General features: G+C 40.7%; 1 protein-coding gene and 1 long non-coding RNA gene across 4 annotated transcripts; one reads left to right on the plus strand and one right to left on the minus strand.

Moving 5' to 3' along the window:
- Window positions 1-8: 8 nt before the first annotated feature.
- LOC102656072 lies at window positions 9-1,706 on the plus strand. Its single transcript, XR_001705370.2, has 2 exons — window positions 9-994; window positions 1,524-1,706. It is a non-coding gene; the product is annotated as an uncharacterized LOC102656072 (long non-coding RNA).
- On the minus strand, window positions 1,577-18,030 carry LOC409826 (proteoglycan 4). Of its 3 annotated transcripts, none has more exons than XM_026444783.1 (8): window positions 17,908-18,030; window positions 8,494-8,581; window positions 3,703-6,248; window positions 3,201-3,642; window positions 2,938-3,124; window positions 2,572-2,837; window positions 2,344-2,498; window positions 1,577-2,262 (listed from the first exon to the last, which is right to left on the minus strand). In XM_026444783.1, exons 1-8 carry the CDS (start codon window positions 17,935-17,937, stop codon window positions 2,101-2,103), a joined length of 3,876 nt encoding a protein of 1,291 aa, XP_026300568.1. In that variant the 5' UTR covers window positions 17,938-18,030; the 3' UTR covers window positions 1,577-2,100. The 3 variants fall into 3 exon arrangements, with proteins under 3 accessions (XP_026300568.1, XP_006559394.2, XP_006559395.2); XM_006559331.3 differs by lacking the exon at window positions 17,908-18,030 and adding an exon at window positions 13,497-14,194; XM_006559332.3 differs by lacking the exon at window positions 17,908-18,030 and adding an exon at window positions 11,089-11,362.
- Between the last annotated feature and the right edge of the window lie 2,551 nt (window positions 18,031-20,581).

Raw genomic sequence — 20,581 nt, forward strand, 5'->3', positions numbered from 1 at the left:
TCAGATTTCAAGCTCAGTATTTTTAGTTATTTATAGATTTATTTCTCTCGTTCAAGATTAAATTGGGAAATTTTTTTCTTTTTTTTCTTTTTTTTTTTTTTTTTTTTTTTTTTTTACGATAAAAAATTTTCAACACAAATCTTTGCAAGTTTATCTAATTATGAGAAACGTGAAACGTGAAATCAATGGCAGAACTATTCTGCGTGTTTACCCTGGGAATTTTCCTGGAAATTTTGTTTGCCTCGTAAATGCAATTTCAATTTAATTAACAATCGCGCGTATTGTAAATATCCTTGGGGGAGAATATTGCGTGTTGTAAAAATATTTTTATAAAATCATCTTGAAAGAAAAGATTTAAACGTGGAAGATTTTAACGTGGAATTATAATTGTATTTTACGCGGTATTTCATAATTATTTAGAAAATAAAAATTTCCGTGAAAATTATATCTCGCTTCAGGATAGCACAGCAGCGCCATTCTCGTTGAGCACCTCGCTTTCACGTGGGTGTTTAGCTCTTTCTTCGTCATTCAACCCGAATGTCATTGTTTTCATCTCTGTTGGTCGTATTGATCCGGGATGTCCTGATGTTCCACAGGGCGGTCGATCCTGCTCTATATATTCGTTTCCTAGCCGCCTCGTGAATACTTGTATATGTAATAATAAAGAGGATGCACTTAGCTTGAGTAAAACAATATAATATAACAGTGTGTCATTTTATTTTTACTTTGCGCGTTTTCTTTTTTTTTTTCTTTTTCGATAAAGAAAATTTCCTCTCGTTTTATAATTGAACGGCAAGGCAAAGGAAAAAAAAAAAAAAACGAATAAGAAATTGCTCTTCCGAGAAAATATCTTTCCCTGAGAAAATTTTGATTTTATATCACAAATCTTATGTTTATGTTTGCAGATCACGATTCAAGTTGTTCCTAACATTGTTAAAGAGTTATCGTATCGTATGCACCAATACACGACCCATCTGTCTGTGAAAATGCCAAAGTATGTAATTTATATTGCATGTGTAACAACTATTTATAACATGTAACAACAAGGTCCTATATAGTTCTGCATAGACCTTTTTTTTATATTTATAGAGAGTATCTAAAATCAAGATTTATAAAAAATTGGAGAAATTAGATATACGTGATACAATGATAATTCGTTGTTGATTAATCATTTTTTATTTTTACTCTCTATCAGGTTTAAACTATCGGTAGTTTAATCATTCGTGCATGCTCAGATTAATTATAATTGCGTTCGTTTAAATATTTTCATCAAGTAGAAATATTACGTTAAATCTCGATTGTTGCGTGCTAATGCAACGTATAAAATTGTGAATTTCCAAGAAATTTCCACGATTAAACTTTTTCAACATTATATTATAACTCGCTACGAGTCGTTAATTATTACAAGTTCGTTCGAAGGTTCTTGAAAAATGAGTTTTCTCGTCAATCATATCTGTAATTTTTATTTCATACTTTTATATACTCTTATTTTTTTTTTCTAATTCTTATTCTTTTTTTTTCAGGTGTGTATCTTCCATCGGCGCGTGAAAAGGATAGAAAAGAAATGGTTATTATCTCGTATAAAAATGAGTTTAATAAATAACAGCTAACAACGAAATAAATAAGGCTCACACTTCGTAAACTGTATACATATAGCACGTGTAACACGTACTCACGTATATACAATACATGGAACACGCAATACGTTCAATATTGGATGCACATAAATACACGGTGGTGAATTTTCGTATACCGTTAATTATAAAATATCTCGATTGTAATATAATATTTTCAAAATTTAAACAATCGAGATACAAGAAAATAATTTATCCATTCTAACAAGTATCTACTTGTTAAAAAAAAAAAAAAAAAGGAGAAGAAAAACGATAATCAGATGAAAAGAAAAATTATTTCCAAAATTGGAAATTAAGTATACGAAACGTATCCATGTTCGTATTCATGTCCTTTTGGTCAATTGGACGATATTCTTCAATCTATTCCGAAGGAAATAAATTAATTCTTCCTTTGTACATTTATACAATTGGCACGTAATCATCAGTGCCTGTCACCTTGTCCAGGAAACACACTATTCTCTGTCTTTCAGACCCCAGTGATACTTTGTAGCCAAGGTTTGAAGTAAGTCGTTCTCATGTATACACCTGGAAGATAAGGTGCGGCACATGTTATTCCGTGCGATACGGTGCCCACCAAGAACCATCTTCCGTCTGGTCGTTGCATTACCAATGGACCACCACTGTCACCCTGTAAACAAATTAAACAAAAATAGATGGCGAATAATTCTCAAACGCGAGAGAGAGAAAAAAATGGAAATTGTTATAATACCTCGCAAGAATCTTTTTGTCCATTTGCATAACCCGCACAGAGGAAGCTGTCGAGAATTAATTTAGAATGTCCAGCTGTCTGGAACATTTCTTGACACACGGAATTCTTAATTATAGGCACTTGAACTTCTTGTAGAACAGAGGGTACACCACCGTCTGCAAAATTAATAATTATTTATTAAGGACATTAATTAAAAATGAAATAGCGAAGAAACAGTGGTGTACTGACTGTATTTCAATCGTCCCCAGCCAGTCACGGTAGCCATTCTACCAGTGAAATCTATACCATCATTGGGCATACAAATTGGGATTATGTGAACGTCAAATTGTATCGGTGATTCCAGCTCCAAAAGTGCCAAGTCGCTCTCGAACGTAGTTGGATTGTAACCCCTGTTCACGATTACTCGACGAACGTTCCTCGTCATGCTTCGCTTTGCTTCCAATTCACCGGATAGATCGAACTCTCCGAAAACGGCGACCAACGTTGCCAAAAATCTGACGACGATATTTAGATCATCAGGATGATGATACACAAATACTTTATTCACGTGTTCAAAAATAAAAGAAAAGGATTGAAAAATATTGAAGCACCTACCCTGGTTGACAGTGGGCAGCAGTGATGACGTATTTGTCTGTGATAAGAACACCGCCGCATTTATTTTTGGTAAAGAGACCCAACCAAGTTGCCTCTCGAACCAAAACTTGCCACGGCCATTCGCCGAACGTCGCCGCTTTACCACCGACGATTCTCCCAGATTTGACCAAAGGTCTTATGCCGCATTCTGCGAAATTCAATGAGGGAGTATTCACGACGAGACGAAGTCGAACTCTTAAGAAAGATAGAACGAAGGAACTTACGAGAACGAAAATCATTGGACGAGGTGATCTGGGGACTGGTGGTGGTTTCGATGGCGGCGGAAGTACTGGTCTCCTCCTCGATAATTGTCCCTTCCGTGCTTGTCGCCAACGTCGTAGTAGGCCTCTTGGTCGGTCTCGGACGTTTCGTCGTAATCTGGGGTTTCCTCGTGGTCGCGCCAGGCACCGTGTTCGGTTTTGGTTTCAGGGTGGTCGGTTTCGAAGGGCGAACTGGTTTCTCGGATGATGCGAAAGGTTTCAAAGTAGTCGGCCGATTGATGGACGGCCTCTTCGTGGTCGCCGGTTTCTTGGTCGTGACGTACGAAGGTTTGACGGTCGTAGTTGGCTTTCGCAACGGTTTCCTCGTGGTGGATATGACAGGCCTCTTGGTGGACGTTGGGGCCGACGTCGCGTTGGCTCGATTGTACACGATATCCTTGAGATCCTGAAGCAAAATTATTGCAATATCGACCGTTTAAATTGATGACAATTATTAAGTGGTTACCTGGAAATTGTCTTGCAACGATTGCATGATCTTGTTGACGAACGTGTCCACTTTGTTGGTGAGCACGTCGTCCTCGATGAAGGTTGGCGTTGGAATGTCGTTCTCGCTTAATATCTCGATGTCTGGATAACCCGTGTTATTGAAGGTCTCGACGATGGTTGGTTTCTCCTGTTGCGAGATCGGAGTCGAAATATTGAGATTCGGATTTCGAACCGGAGGGAAATTGATCAGGTCGTCGGGTGCGGCTGTCTCTTCGTCGCAATGTGGCGGCACAGAGGTGGTGGTCGATTTCGGATATATCTCGGTTGAAACGGCAGGATCTTTGAACACTATCGTATGAACGGGCTGTCCAACGTTCTCCTCGGTGAAAATTATGTTGGAAGGAGTGGACGGTTTCAGGTGGAAACTCGGTTTCTCGGACCACGTGGAGAAGGTGGTCCAAATCGTGGGTCTTTTCGTCGACAACCTCTCCGAGTTTATCTCGGTCTGAGAGGTTGTGGATTTCGTGTCGTAGCTACTGTCCACCACTGGCTCGGAAGTGGTGCCGTCTTTCACGTTGACGCTGAAGAAACTGGTCGAGACCACGTTGTTCGTAGCCACGTTCGAGATAACCGTGCTGACGTTGTGAGTTATGGTCGTGGAGACACTTGGCTTTTTCGTGGTGAGCGGGCTCGGCCTGGTCGACTCGATCGTAGGCTTGAAGATCACGGTGGACCCGACACTTTCACCTACCGTCGGTCTCCTCGTCACCGTTTTCTGAGTCGTCTCCGTGGTGAATTCCGTGCCTAGTGGGCCCAGCACGATGACGGTCGGTGCAGGCGGATTCGTCGTAGTCACTTTGGCGGAATAATCGGAAGTCGGGGGGCTGGTGAAAATTGATTGAGTGGACGGTCTCGAGGAATGCGCGTTCGAGGTTGAATAATACGAAGCGTGAGTCGTATCCGTGGGTATAGTTTCGTAGCTGTAATAATTGGACGATTGTTGTCCCGGTTTGTAGAAGGTGTAGGGGAATGATTCGGCAGTGGTCGGTGGTTGAGAAACGAAGGGTGGTTTCGTGGAGATTCGGACCAACGAAGGTTTCGAAGTTTCGTCGATGCTCACCCACTTATTAATGGACGAATTCGGCGTTTGAATCGTCGTTCCCGTTCCCGGCTTCGTGTCGTTCAAGATTGATATTATGTGATTGATCGCTATTTCCTCCTTATCTATCATATCGTCCTTTTTGTTTCCGGAGGGCGCGTCGTAAGTGATGGTCGGCACTCTAATCAATTCGTTCTTTTTGTCGCTTGGAATGGTCGTCATCGGCGTGGTGGTTACTTTGTTGATCGATTCATCAGCCTCCACGTCCTTGGTCGATACCCTTTCTTCCAACGTGCTGATCTTTTCGAAGTTATCGATCGCCGTCTCTTGGGGGAGGGAAGAGGTCGTGAGCCTCTGCGTGTTGGCGTACAATTGAGTGATGGGCAATTTCGACGACGCGCCTAACGTTTCATCTTCCGCGGAAGATGAGACGTGCATCGAAGGCGAGGATTGATCGGGGAATTTAATCCACTGTGTCGTCGTCGATGTGCTGACGCGATGAGTGGTGTCGTCGTGCACAGGCCTCTTAATTTCCGTGTACGACACACTTTCGGTCACTTTCGGCCTCTGAGTGGTGGCGGTGCTCGAAGTTTCAGTCACTTTCTTCTGATCGACGGTCGACTCGACGTTGGGTTTGAACGAGAAATCATCGGGATTGTTGGTCTCGTTCAACATAGTCCCATTCTCGTTCAATAATATCGTGTCGGGCGAGGTGTGGTTGTTCTGGCCCAATCCTTGGGAGAACAGGGCCGGAAGTTGGTCAACCGGATCGGCTATCTGAAGTATCTGATCCGGGCTTAGCAAAGTGGTGACCGGATTAATGACAGGATTGCTCGGACGATTCTGTATGTTGTTATTCGAATGGGTCAACAATCCCGGGAGAGCAAGATCGTCCAATATGTTCTGCTGGCCAAGCAGAGCCGGAAAATCTTCCTCCAGATGGGTTACGTCTGGTTGTACGGGTAATTGTGGCTTCTCCGAGTTTTCAACGCTGTCTTGGATCTGCCCGTTCCCGGATATCGACTTGGTCGTGGTCGAAGGGGGGGCGTCGAACGTGGAAATTTTGGTGTACGTGATTCCTTGGTTCTTGTTCACTTGGGTGGACGCGTGATGATCGATAATATCCATCTTGACGGTGTTGTCCTGGGACACCGTCATCCCGACCGGCGTCCCGTCCGAATTCAACAAGATGGGAATATCCGGGACGTGATCGATTTCGTGCACGTTGAATATTTCATCGTTGCTCGGAACGTTTTCGACGTTGGTGCCGGTCAAAGTTTTCAACGGCAGTTGGCAGCACGCGCCGAAAAGGAAACCGTCCATACAAGCGCCGACCACTTGTCCATTTCGTCGCGAGCATTCATAATTGAACATGCATATAGCTGGCTCGTTTGACTTGACCCGGGATGGTATTGTGGGTTGACACGCTTTCGGTACTATTCTATATCCGCCGAATAATCTCCTACCTGCACGAACAGATTGATAATCGTTATTAATAGAAATTTCGTTCCGTTTCGTTTCTTTTTTTCTAGTTTTCTTTTCTGTCTCGCGCGATAGCGGTTCGCGAAAAACAGGACGAAGATCTTATTATTCGAATCGCGGCGTGCCGGTGCAATTAGTCGAGGGATCTACAACGGTTCACGATGAACGAGTTGAAAACGAAACTAACTCGACTCGTTTCGTATTCGGAATTTAATCGGAATTGTACGGAGATGCAAATCGGGGAACAAGTTGTTTAAAAATCGTGTTCCAATTTTTTGGGGCATGAATTTGAATACATTTGTCGTAAATTAATTTTGTTTTCTTCTTCTTCTTCAGGTTGAACGTGAAATACGTTCTAATTTAATGGAAATTCGTCGGTTCAGGAAAGTTTTCGATTCAGACAGACAGAATTACAGTTTTAAACGTCTCTTTATGCCTTTATATTTGTAAAAGTCAGTATTTAGTGTGATCGGTTATGCTCAGGTGACTAAGCCATAGGCGAGCAAGCATGTAGGCTTTGCACGTGCCTCCTTATATGCCTGCATACCGCCAATATAATGACCTACTCCGTGAATCGTCCGTAGAGCTTGTCAGGATTCTTCCAGCGTTCCAGATTTTTTTCTTTTTTCTTTTTTTCTTATTTTATTTTTCACGGACTTTCGTTTCGCGTCGAACTATGTCACAAGCGAGATGCCAATATTTTTCGAAATTTATCTTCCATAATTATCGTTACATTCGTCTTGATTTATTCGGAAATTTATTGAAATGTTATATTATATTAGTTATTTTTTTTTCTTCCCGAGAATAACTTGCGATTAATCAGATTCAATAGCGGTTAAATAATCCGCTGTTACACGAAAACAGCGAATTAAAAGTTTTTTTTGAAATTCTGTTGTTCTAATTGCACAATTATTATTTCTATCGCGTTGCTTCATTCCGGCACGCGTAATTATAAATTTTAATTAATAGAAATTTTAATTAATATCTTAGCATCGAATCAGATCGTAATATCAATTACCATCACCTTGGCTATCTTAAACTGCGGTAGCATAATCGAGGTAATGTACCATTTAAGTAGAATAAAGACTATTGCGTGATGTACTTGGACGAGAAAATGGAAATGAGAAAGTGATAAGGATCTTGCGTGAAATAAACGTCGGTAATATCGATCGATAACGATTCAGAAAACATTTCTTGGCCGAGGAAATCGATCGAAATTTTTTTTCTTTTTTTTTTCTCCCCGTTTTCGTTAAACCTGTTTCTGTAGTGTTGGCTAGTTCGAGATAGCAAGTGTGTATCGCTATCGTTATCGATATACACGAGCCGTGCATCACGTCGTGCTCTTTATTTTAAATATTCTCGAATATTTAAACGACGGGTGAAACAATATAGCGTGATACTTTATAGCGATGATCGAAATTTCTGTCGTTTATTGGGAACAACGTGCATCTGGAATGAGATACGCACACTGCTATAAATACGCGTCTCGTGGAATTCACGACTTTCGAAAAGGAAGTGAGTATGTAAGTGGAATTTGGTGTCAATGTTGGTAACGTGCCTGATTGGTAAAAAGTCACGAACCTACGTCTATAAGGGTACGTATATGTATATTCAAACAGATGATATTCGAAACTAGACTCGTGGTATAATTGATAATGGATGAGATTAAAAAAAATTCCACGAATAACTTGGAAGTTGGGAGGAAAGAAGAATGCGTGGGAAGAAGAGTGCGTTTGTTTTATCGGGTTGACACATGCAATTACTGGTGTAAAAGACAATTGACGCGTGAGGAGGCACCGCGTGTTATCGGTTAAAACGAACGCGTGTAACGACGCGGTGAACCGAGTCGTGGATAACAGATTATGGGATTCCACGCGATTGAAACTTTTTCATCGACCTCCGACATTTCCTTCTCTCCACAATGGAGATACGCGGCACGGGAAAATAAACGTTTTTCACGCGTAATTAAGGGAAAACTAGTTCTGGAAAATTTCCTCCCAACTTTCCTAATGGATTGAAATTTATCGCGTCGTTCTTTCGATTAGAAAATGCGGGGAGAAAAGAAATTCTTGGAATTCAACGAAGATATACTTATGAGGATTTATTAAATTTGTTTAAATGGAAGATTTAAATGGTTAAACAATTCGGTCGAGGATTAGGAATCTATTCGTGTGTCGAGAATTCGTTAGCCGATTGATTTACACTATAGTTACATAATGTAATTGTTACCTGTGGCTTCGGGCACGTAAGAGCGTGAAACGACGGACATGGAAGAAAGGATGACGAGCAATAAATGGATACTCTTCCCGACAGTCATCTGTAACAAAAAGACGCGATGAGAATTATCAAACGATTCATTCATTCGGCAATCAGAGGAAAACGCGTAAATTCTTACGATTTTATATACAATGGCATTATAATATTTCTAATATAAGTAGGAAGACGAGATGTATCGATCGTTATTTTAAATCAACCTGCATTACACACATATATAACAGTGTTTCGTAACGGTACAAGAAATTAGTATCGTGCGTGCGTCTCGAAAGCCACGCATTATAAACGAATTTATACCCCATTTTAATTTGCAACTCACCTTTCTGGGTCCGGTTAAAAATCTATTAAAGATAAAAATATTTTTCAACCACGATTTTTTTAACAACCGCGTTATTTTTTACACGATATTGTTGCGCATATTATTTATCGTACTCGAAGCAAGAAACGAATAAGAAGAGGAACGAGATCATTTTCCTAACGAGACAATTAGACGAGCGGATTCTGGAACAAGAAGTAATAATAAAGATAGCATCGAGATTCGAAGAAATGATCAAGATTCAAGGTTTTATATATATATATATCATCGCTCTCTCGGTTTTCCTCATCTCACCATACTTTCCGAGATTTACACGCTCACGTGCGTGTCTCGAAGCGCATGGTATCCCTTCGGTGTCCCGAAATCCCGTTATACAGTCAGTCGGTTTCAGAGAGGCTCAATCCCTCTCTCTCTCTCTCTCCTGTATCACGGCTGCGTACAATGCTAAACAGAGATGCGGGGAACGGCGATGATGATGAAGAAGAGTGATGAGAAAACGAGGAGGAAGAGACGGGACCGCTCATCTTGCGAACGAACGAAGAGAGGAAAGGAGGCCGTGAGAAAGACGAGGAGAGCAAACAAACCGATTGCTCGAACGTTGCTTCACCGAGCCACCGGTAACCTAGTTACCAATTCCCCCTCACTGTCCTTACTATTCTCTTCCTCCCTCCTCTGACCTTCTTAAGAATTATTAAATTCGATCCTGTGCGTAATTCAACGATTTGATTCGATTGCAAAATGAATCGATGCGATCGAAGGAGACGCTGACTATTTCCGCCTGTGTGCGTAAGGAATTCACGTTTCTTTCCTTCGTTTCGTTTTCTTCTTCTTTCTTTCTTTCTTTAATCCGCTTCTTCTTCTTCTTCTCGACGAATAGTGGAATAGAACGGGAGGAAGAGAAATTCAAGAGTGGAGGAAGATACCGGTACTAGAAATTATCAATTCCTCGTGTTATCCATTGACTTCTTTTTTTTCTCTCTGTCCCGGAATGTCATTACGCGCACGCAACGCTTATATATGTATATATATATGGATATACATATATGCGGGAACCAATTCATTGGAAATTCGTTTTCTATCGGCCGGTAATCAGAAACGTCATGCAAAACTATGTAGAAAGTTCATCCTTTTCTGGTATTCAGGACATTATCTGGTATCAGGTCCGTGTGAACCCTGCACCGGGTGCTCAACGTTCCGATACCATGATCTCACGGAGAAAGTATCGTATCGTTTCGACTTGGCAAAATCGATTACACGACGGTGATTATGAGATACCGTGAATAATTTCACGGTGTGTAGCGGTGATGTTCGATTCAGGATGATTTTGAATAATACGCTGATAACAGCTTTGACAATAATTCCCTTTCGTTCGTCTCGTATTCACTGTGCACACGCGTGTAAATATATACGCGGAAGTCACTTTCCTTCGAATCGTTCCGTTTCTCGGCTTCTTCTTCAAGTCTCAAGTTAATTTCGATCGCGACAAAAACGAGAGAGAAGTTGGGAGATGAGGGCAATTATCGTTAACGATCATTTCTTCGTTCCTACCTACCAGCGTGATTAACGGTTGGTTAACAATCGGTTGGTTGAAAAAAAAAAGAAAAAAAAAAGGAGAGAAAGAAGGAAAGAAGGAAAGAAAAAAATGTCGACTAAAGAGACTCGCGGCGATAGATTTAACGAGACTTTTACTTGTTACTTGTGTGTCGTAGATAATTTCACGTGACCAATCGTCCAATATAATTTTTGCATACGCGGCTTAGAAGAGATTAAAAGGCGTGACGAATTTTATAACACGGATGAATGAAACGACTTGTTGCGATAAATTATAGTTCGAAGCTCGATTTCGCGTAAAATTTTACACGCACGCGCATACACGGCTACACACGCGTGTTGTAAAACCCTGCAAAAGGATAGGTCACCGTTACTTCAATGGAAAATCACGCGTTTCCTTTAAACGCGCTTGAAACGCCGCTTCAAACCTGCTCGACAAACTTTCAAATGCAAAGAACAGTCCTATACAAATTTCAATAGCGTACATCCGGGTACGTTGGCATTATTGCACGTGTTAATATTTCTCAAATCGATCATCTCGCAAGAGTATCGCGTCTTTGGTCGGCCGAGAAGAGGAGGAGGGGGGGGGGACACCCTGTGTATGCGCGCCAAGATCCGGACACGGTCACGATCTCCTCCGCGCGGCGGATAAAAGAGTCGAGGAGAGTTGGCTCTCCGAGTACCTCGAAAATTCTTCGCCGTTCATTGGCCGTTCGTCAGTAGCGCGAGGAAGAAGCCTCCTGCCGAACAACACACGGCTGCGTGAATGCAGGTATGCACAGGATTCTGCGCGCACACGTAAACTTGGGAGAAAGCCTCGGTTCGACTCTTCTTCTTCATTATTGGATCTGGGTGACCCGATTGGCTTGCCCTCGTCGACCAACCGAGAAATTTCCTCGTCATCGTCATCGTCATCGCTCTCGTCGCCCTCTTCCGCGCTCCACCTTCTTCCTTTCCCTCCGATCCTCCGATCCTAGCTACCCGATCGATCGAGTACAGTTGGCTTTCGTATCAAAACATTTAAGTCATATTTGTCTGCATTTTAATCGAAAGATGGAAAAGTTTCGTCAAATTATAACGAAATCGGTGCAACCGATGATCGATGGATAAGTTTCATTCCTCGAGGGAGAGAAAAGATATATAAACAATTCAAAACGAGGGATATTTTGAAAGGATACGAGGAGATGCGCTTTCACTGAGTCACATCGCTGTTTGATCGTTCGTGCAAAACCGATCGCCGCCTCCGCCTCCGGTTGTTCGACTCGAGCGATCGTTACACGCCTATCTCGCTCGCGAATTGTCGAAAGCGAAAGCGATGAATTATTATACATTTCGCGTCGAAAAATGTAAATAATATATCGAAGGAATGAATGGTGTTGGAGCGATAGGAATCGGCGAACAAAGAACGATTGTATAAATTGGAGTGGAAAGAAATTATTCCACTTTCTTCGCGTCGTGCGTGGCGAAATAAAGGAATGTTTAAAGGAAAGAATGGGACAAGTTGGAAAGGGACAATGCGCCGTTTGCATTTTAACAGGGGCCGAAAAGTGGACGAATGTAGGGCGAGCAACGAGAACACACAAACGCGTTAACCTGCACTAATCCACGCTGACAGAAGCCGATCGTTATAAAGTCGTACTTCCTCGATAAAGTAATAATTACGGGGGGAAATAATAAATGCGTTAAATTACATTACACGCAACTTGTCACGAGTCTACGCTTTTCCTCTGTTATTTTTTCGTTATCCGTGCAATTTAGATTTCTGTGCTCACCGCTTGTGTTGTAACAACGTATCATTTGTACGATGGCGGCAATGCAACGCTTATCAATCGCGAAACATTTTTATTATCCATCTCCTCCGATTCTCCCGGATTCGGTTGTTGCTCCGTTTGGAATGAGGAGGAGGAGGAAGAGCGGGGAATCAGCGTTAAACGTACAAATCAACGGCTAAGATTGGAAAGAGTGACACGAGGCCGTCTGTGTGCTGACAACCGTTACCAACTTACCACTACCTGGTGCTGTGGCATACCTAACTTAGCTACGCACACGCAGCTGCGCGCTTGTACTACTCGAAGCTATGTGTCAGACCGCCACTCGGGGTCAATGCGAGGAATCTCTCATTCTCTTCTCTCATTCGCATCTTTCTCAAAAGTTTCACGAGATCACGCTCGTTCGACGGGGAAATAAATGGAAACGATGAGAGGTGAACCGAGTTATCTTTCACGATCGAACCATTCCTCCGATCGATATTATTGGATCGTTGTTCGCGGCAAACTCTTCTCGCGAAGAGTTAATTCGAAGATGGATTTCTCGATCGAATATTTATGAAATTCGAGAGTACATCCAGAATTGAAGGCTCGAAATTTTAATTAAATAAAAGCAACCGTGTAGTTGGAGCATTGAAAATATAATTTGACTCGGTCGTTTAATCTCGAGAAATGGGATTTTAAAGAGGTACAACGTGTGTAGGTAACGACGCGTGGATGAGATCAGACCGGGAATGGAGCATCAGAATGAAGAAAGAAGAAAGGGAGGGGAAAAAAAAGGAGGAATAAGGATGCGGTGAAGCAGCGGAGCATGCCAAATGATCTTCTATGTATATCGCCCCGTTTACTACGGGCCAAAGTCGGAAAGCCAGCTTTCTCCTGCCTCCACGGTCAGGTTACTTTGTGTACGATCGTACCGATTCCTGATCACGTCCTGGTTCCGATAAACGATTCGGATTGACCGATATTTTTTTTCGTCCTTGCCACTATCAAACTTTCTACATTAATATTTATCGCATTGTTTCTGCCGCTTGTTCTATCGACGTGGAACGGAAAGCACGTTGGACCCGGCAAAGTGTCACTTGCGAATCCGTCCACGTGAACCAAGATCGAGGTAGCTCGATCGATGCGCGGAGCCGATCGAATAAAAATTAATCGACAAATTCGTTCGAAATAATCATTGTCTCGATTGTTTGCCCGCTTCGTTTAAAATTGACACGCAATTTATAAGCGTGATGTTGAATACTAGATAATAGAAATTGTCGTCGAGAATGTTTACCGAACGAACCTTTCGAATCGTTTGATTTTTAACCAGCAACACTTACCGTGTTAACGTATTAACCGTGATACGTTCGCCGATTCGTCAGCCTCGTCTCATAACGTTGCCTTAAATCCTCTGGACGGGAGCCCCTCGTCGGTCGTTTCCCCGAAAGAAGAAAACACGACCCTTTCTCACGTCACGTCTCACGAACGTCTCTCAAGTTCACACGTTCTCACCCCGATTTTTCCGCACTTGCTTGGCACACAACTTCCTCCACTTCCCTTTCCTCGATCCCCCTCGAAATCGTATCATATACCAGGAACGAGTACCGAACGCCTGCTTCAGAGACAGACGGACAGAGAGAGAGAGAGATAGAGAGTGAAAGAGAAGCCAAATTTTCCGCAGGAATCGACGGAAAAGACGAGGAGGAAGACGACATGCACTCTAACAAATCGAATCAAATCCACGTTTTACACCTTCTCTTTTTTTAACTCTCGATCGCTACTCGTCGAAACGTTGCATCCGATTGGCATCCGATATATACCCTAATCTGTGGATCGAGTGTGGACAGTGTGGACGATAAGTCTGTGACACTACGACGGAGGCTCTTACGACCGGCAAACCTGTTCGATTGAACTTTTCACGCGATCTCTAATGCCGATCTCTTCCGCGCACCGTTCGCCCATCCGGTTAGCCAAGTGGATGGTGGCTGTCTGCCTGTTGCACCTCGTGCCACGGCATGTGCTGGAATCGCATGGCTAAGTCATAAGCGGCGCCTTCGAACAGGGATCGTGCGATGATGGTGGTGGTGGTCGAGGAACGAACGAAGTGGTGGAGGTCGATTATGGTGGAGGCAAGCGTAGCCGAGGAAGACCGGCCGATCGCGGCGATCCATAAAGTGGTGGGGGGAGCATCGGGCGTCATCGGGGAGAAGGAAAGAGACAGGCGAAGGAGGAGGAGGAGAGACCGAGCGAGGAGAAATCGAAGTGGGCCAGTGACCAGGTCACGTGGAGAAGAACGAGGCCCAACGCGCACGACAGCGACACACTGTCCTACTCATCGGGATCGTCGCCGAGCCTCTATCTGTCCATTCAGGAAACGCGTCGCGATCGGCGTTCAGCCTCCACTCGCGGCTAATTCATAGTTGGACCGATCTGAGAGAGAAGAGGGAATTGGCGATGAAATGGCGAGAGAAATATCGGAAGAAACGGTTCCTTTTTTTAATTCTTCTCTTCTCGAAAGGAGATGAGGAACGATAGTGATATTCGATTATGTATATATATATGGAGGATTTTGAGATCGCTTTTTTATCTATATAGAAACAAAGGAGTTTATTTATGAACGGAAAAGTTTCGACGAGGGTGCGACGTTTCGAAAGTTCGTGACGGACGATTTGATTTGACGGACAGGAAGGTGATTGATCTCGTAGTTAAATAATTGCGAAGAATTCAAATTATACGGGTAAAAATTATGGGACAGAGCCGGCTAAATATAACCAAGTTTATAAAGGAGAATATTTAAGTAACTGGTTTCCTTTGTTTAAACATGTCTGGTAAATAGAAGATTTCTCTCTGCAAGTCGTTTGGCAAAAGGAAACGAAGGTTCTTCTTTTATATCCATTTGCTGATTAATGCGATGGCAATAATTTTAAATAAATTACACGAAACAACTTTCGGAAGAATTATTCGATTTTTTCGATTAAATTGAATTCGAAATTTCCACTCGTTATCATCGAGATAATCGTCGATCACGCGGGTTGAATAAAATCGGGGAATTAAATAAAGATATTGAATTAATATCGAAGATAATATCATCCGTTTGGTATCGAGCCTGACGTATTGATAAAAATACATCCGTGAAATTGGAACAAAAGAAAAATTGACATCGAAGATAGAAAAAAAAAAAATTAACGCGAGACCAAGAGAATCTCAATTGATCGAATTTCACTTCATTTCGGAGTCAGATCATTTATCTATGTCAACCGGCTTATGACGAAATCGTATCGTATATATTCCATTTCAAAAACTGGACGTACGATTATAAATTAAACGCGCATAGAACCGCGTTAAGAAGTTGGAGGTGTGGAAAAATTATTTCCCTATTTTATAACTGTATGACAAGCGTATCGCAATGATTATCATTTTGACGCTCGTTTCCGTGAAAGAAATTCTGAATAACTCTGGTATCGAGCAATTTTCCACGAGAGAAATTTGATATACAAACGTGTAAATTATCGAAATGTTTATTTATTTCTTTCCTTTTTTTGCCGAGAGAAACATTGGAATAATCGTTATATATCGGAGAAAGTCCCGCTTTTCCTATCATTCCCGATCCGAAACTAAATTGATATTCGAGGCGATATCACGATATATCCAAGATTCGAAATCTCACGAGGTCGAAGTGTGTCGCAAAGTGTGTCAAACTTGGCCTTTTTACGGTACCTTCGCGATTTAAGAATTCCGGATAAGATCTCTCTCGTCTAACATCTTCGTCCTGTCGTCGCAACGCGCGGAGAGCACGCAGTGGTGGATCTCTTTGGGATAATTATGCATCTCAGACGCGGGGCTACCGCACAACATTTAGAGAGTGGATAAAATTCAATTCTTGATCGCGAACGTGACTCGGCCTAAGTAGGCCAGGACCTCTACCTTTCAGCGCACAATGTTTTCTTTGACGCCGATATGGCATCCCATTTATTCAGAAATACAATCGACCGAGAGTGGATATAATTGATTGGCGAATATCTCGGATCAAATTATTGTTCGAGGCGAGCGAACGCGTGGAAGTTGAAGAAGAAATTTACGGATAAAGTTTAATGTATTTTTTTACGAGTATCAATGAGAATGCTGGGACCGTACATCACACATGTTTATCTGTACAGTTATTTTTCTACATACGCTTATTAAATACGATTGTTGAAAAGAGATGATGGATGCCCTCCTCGCCGAAGGAAATTATTCTTATGGAGAAGGAATTTTTCTAAAAAAAAAAAAGAAAAGAAGAAACACGAGTTACTTACGAGAAGAAATATTTGACCGTGATCGTGACTCTGGTCAAGTAGGTTAAAACTTGCTTGTCTTTAAATGGATTTTACACCTTCGTGAATTTACAAAGAATACCGTCGGCGTTACGAGTAACGATTAACAAATTTTTCTTAATTAACGTCATTATAGCGATTAATTGCTTGTGGCGTATAACGATCGTCGTCATAGAATGCTTCCATTGCTTTGTGAAAATTGTGATAAAGAAATAGTAACGAAATTGTTACGTAAAAAGTAAGCCTATCTTCAAGCAGATTGATTTAAAGAAAATCTTTGGAAGACTCGCGAATGGACATTATTCATTCAAATGAAATACTTTGCGCGTAGGATTCCAAGAAGAAGAAGAAAAAAACATAAATCAGTGAGCGCAAAGGCATAAAACGATTTTATTTTTTTCTCATCCTTCATTCCTTATCGTAAAACATTTTTAAATGGCATAAATTTTCGTCGATTGTTGCAATATCTAATTCCGGTATATATAAAAAAAACCCAATCGAAGAGCATTTTTAGGTCGTGACCCCATAAGCATAGGAAGAGACACCCGAAGAGAAGGAACGAGGAGAAACAATCGATGGTCATGACCCAGGACACGCTTGACAAAACTAGGTCAGAATTTAGTTACGTCTTTTCACGTTCGGCGCATCATTTTTCTTTACCGTTGCTCATACGAATTCATCAGGCACGCGACAACCTTTCTCTCTTTCTCTTCTTCCTCGTCCCTTCTTCTTTTATTCCCAATTTTTCCATAAAAAAAAGAAAAAAAGAAATCATCGTGGTTTCACTTTTTTTTTTCCAAACACGGCTGCTCTTCTTAAAAAAATATCACGAGTCGTTGTTTTCATCTTGTCGGAAAAACGTAACTTAATCGATCGTGATAGAGGATCAAGAGTCCTTGACTCGGCTAATTACGCGAGTAAAATCTCGGGATCTCGTGTCGCGTAGCTACGAATGGTGGAGTACTATGTTGCTGACAAACCTCGTGACGTCATTGCAGAGTAAGGTCAGACCATGACCCTGTCCGATTCGAACGAAATCTGTTGATCGATCAGTGGCGTGCTAGGGCGCCGACGCGCCTCGTCCCTCGTCGTCGCGCTCCTTCTAGCCCGGATAAGATCCTTCTCGCGGCGTACCACTTTTCTTTACACTCTGTTTGCATGCTGAATCGTAATATCACGCGATACGTAAATTGCTGCTTTCGTTTTGGCAAATGGAACTCGGATGGAAAAGAAGGGAAAAAAGAAAGAAAAGGGAGAAACGAAGAGAGAAGGAAAAAGCTGAGAGATAATCGTACTGTTTCCGTATTCAATTATCGTATCTTTCCACGTGTCGTACATCCTATCATCGAGGAGGGATTATAGTTGGCAGAAATTTTGCGCGATTATTTTTTGTTTTTGCACGATTGGTGGGTGAAGGCCGTCAATGGCCGTCTCTTACCTGTTCATCCGCGCAGTTTCGTGACTTCATAAGGAAAAGGCGGAGGTAGCTGGTAGCTTTCTCCAAAGCCACTTAACCCGGTCCAGTAACATCCATCCATGAACCGTCACGCCTGTGACATTTTCGATCGCCTCGTATCGTAAGCGCGGTAATCCCTTTTCAAAACGATTGCGTTTTCGTTCCCTTCTTCGATGCCTGAGCTAGAAATCGATGAAGATAACAACACGTGATTCTACAATACGAGGCGGCCGAGGCGTGGCAGGATACATAAAAAACTGCTGCGCCAACAGGAATCACGAATGATTATATTGTTTTCTCGAGATACCACAATGTATTCCATGCGGTTTGTAACAGTTACATTCCTCCTGTTACCGTTCCAATTAGGGGTTACACACGGGGCCCGAACACCTTGGAATCACTCACTTTTTCCATGAAATTAAAATAAAATTACTTTTTTCTTCCTCTCCTTTTTTTTTTTTTTTATTATTTTACGAGCAACGATAAAAGGTTGTATGCGGAACAACGATAAAAATTGTTTAATAGCGGGAAATAACGAGATGAAAAAACGTGTGTGCATTTTATCTTTTTGAAATAGTATAGTCGAAAATTAAAATTCATGTTATCAAGTATTTATGAAAGGAGCATCTTCAGTGAAGAATATGAAGCAAACATTTTGACAAGGATTCGCTTCTCTCATCTTCGTCTTTTGAAATCGCATTAACCAAGCATCATTAGTTGCCCAACTAGATGAAAAGCTGCAGGAAATTTTTTTCAATTATTATCGGGATTGATTATAATAATGGTACAACACGAGAAAGCAAGAAAAACGATGATGTTAAATGGCGGAACATGAAGTTAAAGTTAACATACCGATGAAATGGCGTGAAAGGAGAGAGAGTTACATTCTCGATGACATCGTAGCACAATTGGGCGCGACAATCTGTTTGCCCCATTCAACCAAGTTTAAAAACCGCGATACTTTCTAGGCCAGGCCACTGTCTATCGGCGAGAAAACTATTGCCGATTGTGTCTTATTGACTTCTTTTTCTTTTTCTTTTTTTTCTTTTTTTTTAATCCATATAAAAACATTCGATTATCAATTATGAAAATTATAAAATAAATTTGACTACGTAGATTATAAAATTAGACATTGATAATTTCGACTTCTTCCAATCTTGATCTTTAAATTAATCAAAATTCATTATCCTATTGATTAGAGATTATTCAGGAAAAATTTTATATATACATCGTAATATTTATATAAAAAATACTACATACTTCTGATAAAAGTGTTTATTAGTGATGCATTGGATCAGGAAATCATCTGTAAGCACATTTCATAGTTTTGGAAATTCCATATCCAACTACTCTCATTTACAATCGATAAATATGATAAATAATTGATCAAAACAAAATTTGAATATTAGATAATAAAACTTCACGATAGAATCAATGTTTATCTTTATTTATCATTAATTGATAAATTAAGTGATAAATTTAAACGAACGAATCGCAAATTAGTTGATCTATTATTATAAGATCGAAGATCCTACATAATCGAAGAATATATATATATATATATATATATATATATATATATATATATATATATATATTGATCTATTATTATAAGATCGAAGATCCTACATAATCGAAGAATATATATATATATATATATATATATATATATATATATATATATATATATATAAATGAATTATTGAATCGATTTTTCCAATAATTAATATCTCGATGAAAATATTTATAAATATTATAAATAAATATTTATAAATATTAAGATATTTTCGTTCTCCAAGGAATTTTCTTCAAGGATTATTGCCTTTCATAAAATTCAAATTAAATACAAATCTCGTAGAATTTCAATCAGAAGTATGTAGATCATACCCGTTTCACGTGGTTGTTTTCTATTATTTGTTACGATTTATGAGAGCAATATCACGCTATAATAATATATATCGAAAAGAGTTTTTCTTGGAAGAAGTTATCAAATTTCATAGGCGAATATTTTTAATATTCGATATCGAATACTTGTTGTAGAAAGTTTTAGAAAATCGTTCCGCTTCTTCGAACATTTTTTATATATATAAAAAAAAAAAAAAGAAAAAAATTCAAGCCAGCCATCTCCAATCATTTACTCCAATCATTAAGAAGATAAAGAAGTTCTTCGACACGTGGTAGCTTCATCATTGCTGTTTTCTCTTCCCACAAACACGTTTCACATCACCTGTTTAACACGATGTGACACTTCAATCAAACAATATATAACTATCCTATTGTCCTCAAATTTTGCACATATCCAACACGGTTGTATAAAATCATAGCCAGTGGAGGAAGTAGGCGTTGCGTGTAGGTGAGGTTTGAACTCTCACTTGAGACTGGTTGATAAATATCAACACCCACGTTGATTGCTCGAGAGAGGACAAACAAAGTGGATGGACGAGGAATTGCATTCGACAAACAGGTAATCGCTAAGCCCTTTCCCGATGAAGAACATCGATTTTTTTCTCTTTTTTAATACTCGATTGATAAATACAGACACCGAGGGGAAAAAAAAAAATGTGAAAGGGATAGTAAAATTGTAGAAAAATAATAGAGTGTGATAAAATATAACACGCACTACACAAATTGATCGAGTATTTACAAACTCCTCGGA

Source organism: Apis mellifera, linkage group LG13 (genome assembly GCF_003254395.2).
Source record: "Apis mellifera strain DH4 linkage group LG13, Amel_HAv3.1, whole genome shotgun sequence".
Lineage (NCBI taxonomy): Eukaryota > Metazoa > Arthropoda > Insecta > Hymenoptera > Apidae > Apis > Apis mellifera.